The sequence below is a fragment of the Xyrauchen texanus genome, chromosome 28 (genome assembly GCF_025860055.1).
Source record: "Xyrauchen texanus isolate HMW12.3.18 chromosome 28, RBS_HiC_50CHRs, whole genome shotgun sequence".
NCBI classification, from domain to species: Eukaryota; Metazoa; Chordata; class Actinopteri; order Cypriniformes; family Catostomidae; genus Xyrauchen; species Xyrauchen texanus.
In genome coordinates this window covers 16022364-16032208 of record NC_068303.1, presented here as the reverse complement: position 1 = coordinate 16032208, position 9845 = coordinate 16022364, and the positions used below count along the sequence as shown (strand labels likewise).

The following is a 9845-nucleotide window of genomic DNA, read 5'->3' as shown; positions in this document are numbered from 1 at the left end:
CTTCCTGTTTTTTTTTTATCATAACTAATGAAAGACGGAAGGACAGAAAGGGAAGGATGATAAATTATGAATAGCTAAAATCTGCAGCGCAAGTGAAAAGAATGCTGAGTGTCAAAAAATAAATACCTAAATCATTGTGCGCTGAGAAATACAGAGTAATAGATTTCTATTCAGTGAACGTGTTTTAAAACATCATAAAAGAGTTAGTCTTGTGAACTGCAATGAAGAATCTTTGAACCATGTATAAACAGCAAAGCTTACATAAATGTTCTATTTGCTGGCTCTGTTAAAGGCGTAACAAACTTTTCATATGAAACCAGCTACTGTGGTAGACGTGTCTCTTAGACACACCTACACCATGCTTTTATACAACACTCTTTAAGCAGCAGTGAGACAGTTCCTTCTGGTATACAGGTTGAATATTTATCATTCTTATTCTGTAGCAGTGCCTTACCCAGCTGTCTTTCCTCGTCTGAAGCTCAGAATTCTTACACTGCATTCCAGAAGACTTGTTTGTTTCAAGACCGGTAAGTCACTTCTGTTTTTCTACTTAAGTCACAAGCCATATTCAATTTTTTGTTGGAAACGGTGAGAAAATGTGTGCCTTTTTTTTTTTTTTTAATACATAGCCATATTAAATTAATATATTCAAGACTGAAATATATGTTGCTTTATTAGCTTTTGTAAAAAAAAAAAAAACTTTAATCCATTTTTAAATATATTTCAATTTAAAAAGTTTTACTGTGCAGTATCTGTACTTATTCTAAGTTCAAATAGTTTAATAAAAAAACATTTGAGCTCATTGCCCTTTAGTGAAAGTAATGATATATTGCTGTCCAAAAATAAGGCAAATGATCAATTATGCACATAAACTAGCAAAGACATGAAGGACATTTTAAACAATTCAATATTGTTTATTTCAGATATGTGTAATTATTTTGCTAGTTATAATTCTGGAAAAAATACCAAAATTATTTTATTTTCTCATTTAAACTGTCTTTTGCCACAAATGTGCATGTTTACGTGATTTGGATGAATAAGAAAAGCACACACTGTTGCTTGGCAAACATCATCTTCAGGACTTAAGGCCAAATAAATAGGTCATTTGTGTTGTATCTTTTGGTGACCTGATTTTTTGCAGATTTCCTCTTTTTGGAAAGGTTAAATGTCTACAAAGTACAAATCAACATGTGTGTGAGAGAGAGAGATTTTATATATATATAAGCATTTGTACTACATTATGTAATAAAAAAATATGACCCTGAATATTATAAAGTAATTAAAAAATGATGACACAAACTGATACTGTTTGTGGCATTATGTCCTTTTAAATTCTTAGGAGAAACAACAAGAGCATTCTTGTTAAAAAAAAAAAAAGTAATCCACTACAAATTAATAATGACTTGAATTACTTTCTAAAACTTTTCATAGAAATGTTTTCCACTCAACGGATTCAAAATAATGTCTATATTTCTTGTTCACTGTTGTACATCCTTCTACTGTCACAAATACTGTATTATACATTAATAATATTATTTTAGAAATATGTGTATCCCAAGTAATGCACCTAAAATAATTACTTTAATTGAATGTAATTTTTATTACAGTAATTACTTTGTCATGGGATTACACCCAACACTCATTACTGTTATAGTTTTATTGTTTGTTACATTGCTGTTATGTCATTTTGATATTTTCCATGAAAGTTATTGACTTATTATCTGAACCCACTATCCTGGTTGAATATTAACATTTAACATTGTACTTAAGATTTCATTTAGATGGTATATTGATGTGAGCTCTGATGTAAAGTTGTATTATTTAACTGCTGTCCCCTTATAAATTCATTTTTTTTTTCTCTCTTTACAGTGTCAAAAGAAAAATGAGTCAATTTGATTATAACGTTACTGAAGAAGAATTACTAGCCATTTATGATGATTTTGTGGAGCCGTGTACTCTGAAACACAGACAAAAGATTGACAACTTCCTCCAGTTATTCATTCACCCCATAATTTGCATTGTTGGTTTTATCGGCAACACCTTGGTGATTTTGACGTATGCCCTCTACAAGCGAACCAAGTCCATGACGGATGTGTACCTGTTGAACGTTGCAATAGCTGATATCCTGTTTGTGGTGGCTCTGCCTTTGATCATCTATAGTGAACAGCATGACTGGGCCATGGGTAACTGGTCCTGCAAGCTGTTGCGTTGTGTCTACAGCGTCAACTTGTATAGCGGCATGTTGCTCCTAGCTTGCATTAGTGGAGACCGCTACCTCGCAATCGTGCAGGCCCGCCGGTCGTACCGGCTGCGTTCTAGCACCCTGCTTTACAGCCGTCTCATCTGCGCAGCTGTCTGGTTACTGGCCTTGGTCCTGTCCCTTCCCACCTTCTTCTTTTATGAACGTTATCAGCCCGACCATGTTGAATCCAGCCTATTTAACAGCACACAGGACAGCAATACCCCATATGAGTGCTTTTTTCTATTTCATTCGAACGAAACGGCACGCAGGATGAAAACCATGGTGCCAAGCTCTCAGATAGCAGTGGGTTTCTGCTTACCATTGCTGATCATGGGTTTCTGCTACTCCAGTGTCATCGCCACCCTACTTCGAGCAAAGAACTTTCAAAGACACAAAGCAGTGCGTGTGGTCCTCACTGTGGTGTTTGTGTTTGTGGCCTGCCACATGCCTTACAATATAGCACTGTTATATTACACCATCAACATGTTCAATGAGCAGGAATGCAGCCATGTGGAAGCTGTAGAGTTGACCATGATCATCACGAAAAGTCTGGCCTACCTGCACTCTTGTCTCAACCCCTTGCTGTATGCCTTCATTGGGGTGAACTTCAGAAACCATTTCCAAAAGATCTTACAGGACATCTGGTGCTTGGGGAAGAACTACATGTCAGCACGGCGGTCCTTACGTGTTACCACTGAAATGTACATTTCTTCACGGCGGTCTGTAGATGGCTTAACAAATGACAATGGCACTTCATTTACAATGTAATAGGCTGCAGGATAAGACAAGCATTACATTTTGGCTATGTCCAAAACCTTAGGCAGATACCCTTGCTGCCCAGTCAATAAGGCTTCTAAAGCACCATAACATGATGTCTAATGATCTGGAACAAATGCAAGTGATCTTTAGATATTACCAAATAAATATGTAATGACTAGAATTCAATAGATATTGAGCTATGCGATATAAAAAACAAAACAAATTTCCATCAACTGCCAGACTGCATGCACAAAATTGGACACCTTTAAGCAGCCTTCAAAAATCGACCACATGATGTTTGGATGTGCCTTGATGCCGTTCTACCTCTGCTTATTACCTATGAAGGAGGCATTTTTTAGGTTTTGGACACAACTTGTGTTACTGCATTTGAGTTCAGTGTCCAGAGAACATCTTTTGCAAAAATGTAGGACTTCAATATATTTGACTGAGAAATGAAACCTATAGACTTTATTTACAGTAGCGCCATCTTTGATTCTAGATGGTAATGAAAAGGAGACTTAGGAAAGGGATAGACTTACCGTCTCTTCAATTATATGCATTGTATAAAGCTATCAAAAGCTCCTAGATCACCTCTAATTTTCAACAACTTGTGTTGTCTTGACTTTATTGTCTATGATTTCTTGGAATTATATTTTTTTTCAATTTCTCATCAGCAGAATTATCCAAAAACACTTAACAACTTTACAACTCATTGAAGAGACAGTACAATCTGTACCTCACAGTCTTGTTATTAGTCAATATCAAAGATGGAGCTGTTGTGAATAAGGTCTATTACATTGATTATCTAAACAAAAGTGTGTAAACATCAGAGAAGAAACTAGACTGACCATTAACTATGTAAAAGGTAGGCTATAGGAATTAATTTTGCAATGGAAGTGCACAGTATGTAGTACTAATGCAGTCTTCTTTGTGTACTTTTTAATTGTTGTATATAGAATTTTCATGTTGTATTTTTTTTCTAATAAATAATGCAGAATAATAATAAAAAATAAGCAAATAGTGAAATTAGAACCAGTGCTGCTGCTTATGTACCCATGCCCAAATGAATCAGTTGAGTCTGCTGAGACCATTATGTAATACCAAATTTGTTAACCCCCTAAAGGTTTAAGCCTGTGCTGCAATAATACATGAATAATTGGATTTTTGACCTGGTTAACATTCTGCAATAATTTTGGCATGGTTGTTTTGAAACTCCTCACAAATGTATTTATGTATTTTTAAATTGCAAAACATACACCCACTGAGCACCTTATTAGGAACAACGTCTTGTCAATGAGAGCGGTCCACAGAGAATGGCCAGACTGGTTTGAGCTGACAGAAAGGCCATAGTAACTGAAATAACCACTCTGTACAATTATAGTGAGGAGAATAGCATCTCAGAATGCACAGCATATCGAACCTTGAGGCAAATGGGCTACAACAGCAGAAGACCATGTCTGGCACTTTATTAGGACCGTAGTGTTAATAAAGTACTCGGTGAGTGTACATTTTTGTATTAAATGTATTGTATACATTTGTACTTTTAATACAGTTCAATTGTGTTAAATGAATTGGAGAAATTGGAACGGCCAATATGGTGGGTGTAGAAAAGGAAGTCCTGTTTTACAGGTAAAAGGTATATTTTTCAGATACAGACAGTTATATCAAGAATGTAATGAAATTAATTTTTTTGTGATTTGAGCTAAAGTAGAAGAATTAATTTTATCATTGTCAAGTTTTACTGCAGATTTGAAATATGTTCTTTGATTGTAAACTTGACTAACCATTTTGGAGATTTCGGTCTTCCCCATTCAAGCAGATTGAAACTGTACTTATGTGCCACTTCTATCTATATCAAATAGTTGCCCTGAAGCATTACCAAGATGGCCACCGATTGGATTGACATGCCATGAAAGGGACTTGATAACTTCCTTATGAAAGGGACTTGATAACTTCCCCATTATTGTTAGAAGACAGAATAAGTTACACACAGAGGTTTGCCATACCTTATGCACTTTGTCTTTAATTATTTGTAATTCTAGAATTTGATTACCTTTTGCTCTTCAATAAATAAGCATAGTGAAATATCTGATATTTATGAAGGAAGCTCAATAAAAAATAATACAGATTTTTTTTTCTGTTATTTTAAATAGATAAATGTTACAGTTCACAGAGGACAAATGCAATTACAGTGACATGATCATTTGCACACATCCATCATTAAGTGCACTTTATTTGTGTGTTTGATTCACACTTGCCAAACAAACATTTCAGCACTGTCTTCAAAACTAAAAAATATTGAACTAACACAAATACAGTTTTCCCTGTGTAAACGTTTATTGCTCAAGTTGTCAACCTGAAATTTCAGGGCACCATTTTTTAAAAATAGAACATTTGATATACGCTTTTGTACGACAAACACTTTGCTCCAGAGTTGTATGCAGAAAAAGAAAAGAAATTAAAAGAAAATTATGAATATTGCCCTGAATAAAAAAAGGCAGTGTACTGACAGCAAGCAGGATTGTTAAATGTAATTTTACTTTAATTTTAGTTTTTAACTCAATGGTCTACATTGTGTGACGAAACTGAAATATAAATGCTTGTCATGTGGAATGTAGAGTAATGACCTGGATGAATATAACATTTCAGAGAGATTATACTAATTTCCCCATTTTTATGGTTAAAAGGATCCTGTGACCCATAAAATGCTTTCTCTTTGACACCATGTAAAGAAGTGGTAGTCATTACTCAGTGGAGTACCCAGCACTCACTCTGTCACTGAATGATCAGCTGCCAAATGACACTAATTGGAGGCTTGTCTATCACGAAACACAGTTGACCGCATCAAGTCACATTTATATAAAATTGGTAAATATAAGATGGTTCCCACAAATCTTAGTGACAAACTATGCCATGTCATTATTTCGCAATTTATTGTACACTAGCGTGAACACAAACGTTTGTCTGTTGGTGGTTGCTAAATTACTATGTGGCAACAGGAAGGGTGTAATTTAGAAACGAGAGATGAGTCAAAGAAATTAAATTACATAAAAAGGTCAAATGGTAATGCAGAAGTCTCCCATACTAAGTGCACCCAAAAAAAAAAAAAAATGTTTAAAACCCCAGTATTTTTTTTTTTTTTTTTCCAAGTCAAAATATATTATTTGATAAAATAAATCTGACTTAAAGGTATATTCAATACAAGTTAAGCTCAATTGACAGCATTTGTGGCATATGTTGATTACTCTACTTTTCTTTAAAAAAAACAAAAAAAAAGGCAAAGATAGAAGTTACAGAGAGGCACATGGATGTAAAAGGGGGCCAATGTTTGGTTTTAAAGGCAGAAATGTCAAGCTTATAATTTAATAAAAGCACTAACATGACATTAATGTTTCAGTGTTTAAATCATCATTTTGTAGTCACTTTAGGTTATATTTTGACTACATTGTCATGGCAACGAAGTTGCGAAATTGGCTATAAGAAAAGGTTTGGAAGTTAATTTTTGTCAACACTAAATTCAAGTTAACAGGCATATTGTTTACGTGGGTATTTTTACATTCACGGGTTGACTTAATTCAATATAACCCAGAGTTTTGCATTTCATAAAGAAAAGGAGGGGCAAGTAAAAATTATTATAGTGGTAATCAATGTTATGCCACAATTGCTGTCGATTAACTTGGAATATTAACCAGAATATTCCTTTAAGGGTTACAATTTCACTTTTACACTTAAATGTTTTTTTTTGTTTTTTTTTACAGTAATCCTCTAATTAGAGTAATCCTTAAATATTATAATAAATTATAATATTATAGAATTTTAAATTAATAAAGGATTGCAGATTAATGCAATTTTCACATAAACCCTAATAACTAAAAACTGACAATTGCACTTTATGTGATTTGTAATCATAAATGTAAAATATATAGTTTAGTCTTGCTCTGATAAGGAGCCTGATAACCAAGTATGTACTCAGAGAAAACTCTTTTTGGACCTTATAAGATTCTCTAATTTAGTTTAGCCTAACATTTCATGTTTGTTTTTTATTTTTTTTATTTATTGGAAATTTTATATCATTCATAATTCAGAAAAGCACTCCAATTCAAGTTATAGATATGTAAATATTTAAAGCATATTTTCATGTAATAAAATGTGGCCCATCCGTATGGCTCAAGAGATTTCTGACGCAAACTTGTTTGCGCCCCATTTATTCATCGTTTGGCAGGTGCAAAGTAAATGGATGCAGGACACCTCTGGCCTCTAAAGGCGCTTTGAATGATCCATTTACAAAGTGCTCCTTTCCCTCCTCCACACTGAACTGCAATAGTTGTGATCTGGTTACACAAAAGATGCAGCTGTCCATGAGTGCGCATTTGAAAGCACCGAGGTTTTCTTGCTGCAGGGACGCGCACTGTTGCCACATTTTCAGCACCGCGTTGTACTTGAACACGTTGACACCCTGCTCACGGTTAACATCAAACCTAAAGATAAAGTTTTTGTACGCCAGCATGTCCGCAGATTTTTTCCTGCTGTTGTTGTAAGGACATTCTTGCCACTCGTCCCGCTTGAGGTCATACTTGAGAAGGCGATAAAACAAGGATCCGCCTGACACGTACAGATCTCCGTTACAGGTTGTCGCTTCGTGCGCCACGGCAAACGCTCCTTTGGGTAGTGGAGCAACAGGACTCCACCTATCCATCCGAGGGTCGTATCTCTCCACTGTGAAAAGACACTCGCCGCCAATGGCGTAAAGGTAGCCGTCAATTGAGACTAGTTTCAGTTGTGCCCGAGGCTGATGGAGGGGTCTGATTTCACTCCAGGTGTCGGTCATTGGATTGTAGCAGAACACTTGGTCCGACACCCTACTTGCGTCTCCATGTCCTTTAATTCCTCCTGCCAAGAATAGGTAGTTGTACATGGTGCATATTCCGCAACCTTTTGTGTTAACCTCCTCAGGGATCTTGGTCAGGATTTTCCAGTCTTTATAATCACTGCTGTAATAGTATATGCCACATCTCTCATCCAAGGACGCAATGGAGCTGCTCTCTCGGCTTCCAACACGTTCAAACACGTCGTTAATTTCGGCCACTATCAAAGACTCCTTCCCCCTCATCCGCAAGGACAAAATCAGCTCCCTTTCCGCTCTTGTCAAACGCCCATAGACACTGGACTCACGCAATACGCGCAAGAAATTATCACTCAGAAATGTGTACACCTTGGCTTCCAGCTCACAGAGTCTTTGAGTTTTGGCGGTGCAAAGGTATTCCCAACAGTTTTCCATGGTTATCTGTTCGGACATTGTTATGTAGCCTAATATCAGTCGTCGAGACGCACCTGTTTATTGTGACAAAGTTACTTATATATTCAGAGGTCCACTTGCTCCAGACTCAAAAAGTTCTTTCCATATGTAATTCTGAAAATGTTTTCCACGGAAAATACGCTCCCTCAGGGGGCGTTCACAACGAACATATTTTTCAATTGTTTTCCTATGTAAATATACGCTGGACGGACATAGTCGCCGCGTATTTAGACTCCGTGTCAAGTCAAATTGTAACTTCAACCGTTAAAAACGCGTCTCGAGACACATGCGCTCTGTTCTATTTGTTGCGTCTTGAACTGCCCCTCAGCCTCAATCCGTTCAGTCTCAGTAGGATCATTTTGCCGCGTATCGCGTGCTCTGACCGCCGCTGGTCATTATCGCGTAGTGTGGCTTGATTTCCACAAAGGGACAATAAGTGACAGGCGCAGATATCTCCTCCTCCGAGGGCGCGGAAATTGCGTTACAAGAAGCTTGTTGCGAGTCTGACACTGCGGTCAAGTGGGCCGCGCGTTGAAAATACACGGTCAAGCCAGCCGCACATCTTTTTTTAGTATGTGCGTCTAATCGTGTCCTTACGGTATGGGTGCTGAAAGAGGTCAAACTTGATTTTTTGACTCTATTTTCTGCTATTTTCCATCTTATTAGGACACAAATAATTATTTTTTTTTTTTTACTATTTTAATGTTTGTATGCCTAAATATGATTAACATTAATTATTACATAATTTATTCATGTTCATATTCATTTTAATTATCATACATCCTTAATATTTGTACATTTTTATTTTTAATGTTTATATATATATATATATATATATATATATATATATATATATATATATATATATATAGTATACATTAATTATTATAATATATTTATTAATGCTAATGAAATCTGTAATATTGATGTTAATTATCATACATTTATTTTACATTTGTATTGTTGATTTTAATGTTTGTGTATATATAAAGTATACATTTAATTATTATACATCATGTATAAATGTTTATTTATTTATTTAATTTTTTCATGTTAATGTAAATGATTAATATGATACAACAGGCTTTTGAAACACAAATGATATTTAAAACACAAGCACACACACACACACACACACACACAATTTATATATACAAGAATGTTATATTACTGTATAGTTTTGGAGGAAAGGCAAACTCACCTCACACATCAAAGTGCATTCTATCACTTACACCATGTCCCATGTTCAAGCACTCATAAAAAGTGTTCCTTCAAAGGTTTGCTCATTCTTTCAATATATCCATGTTCAGAGTGACTCCTAATATTACTGTAATTACTTTCAAGTCATTTTACTGTATAGTTTTGGAGGAAAGTAAAGGCAAACTCACCCCAATCATCAAAGTGCATTCTTGCACTTACACCATGTCCCATGTTCAAACACTCATAAAAAGTGTTCCTTCATAGGTTTTCTCATTCTTTCAATATATTCCTGTTCAGAGTGACTCCTAATATTACTGTAATTACTTTCAAGTCATTTTACTGTATAGT

General features: G+C 35.3%; 2 protein-coding genes across 2 annotated transcripts; one reads left to right on the top strand and one right to left on the bottom strand.

Annotated features, from left to right (window-relative positions):
• The first annotated feature begins 389 nt into the window (after positions 1–389).
• Positions 390–5188, top strand: ccr6a (chemokine (C-C motif) receptor 6a). The gene is made up of 2 exons (XM_052096318.1): positions 390–527; positions 1870–5188. Exon 2 carries the CDS (start codon positions 1883–1885, stop codon positions 3008–3010), a length of 1128 nt encoding a protein of 375 aa, XP_051952278.1. The 5' UTR covers positions 390–527; positions 1870–1882; the 3' UTR covers positions 3011–5188.
• A 1734-nt stretch (positions 5189–6922) lies between these two features.
• Positions 6923–8686, bottom strand: LOC127622270 (kelch repeat and BTB domain-containing protein 11-like). Its single transcript, XM_052096319.1, has one exon. The coding sequence runs from the start codon at positions 8295–8297 to the stop codon at positions 7206–7208; it is 1092 nt and encodes a 363-aa protein (XP_051952279.1). The 5' UTR covers positions 8298–8686; the 3' UTR covers positions 6923–7205.
• Between the last annotated feature and the right edge of the window lie 1159 nt (positions 8687–9845).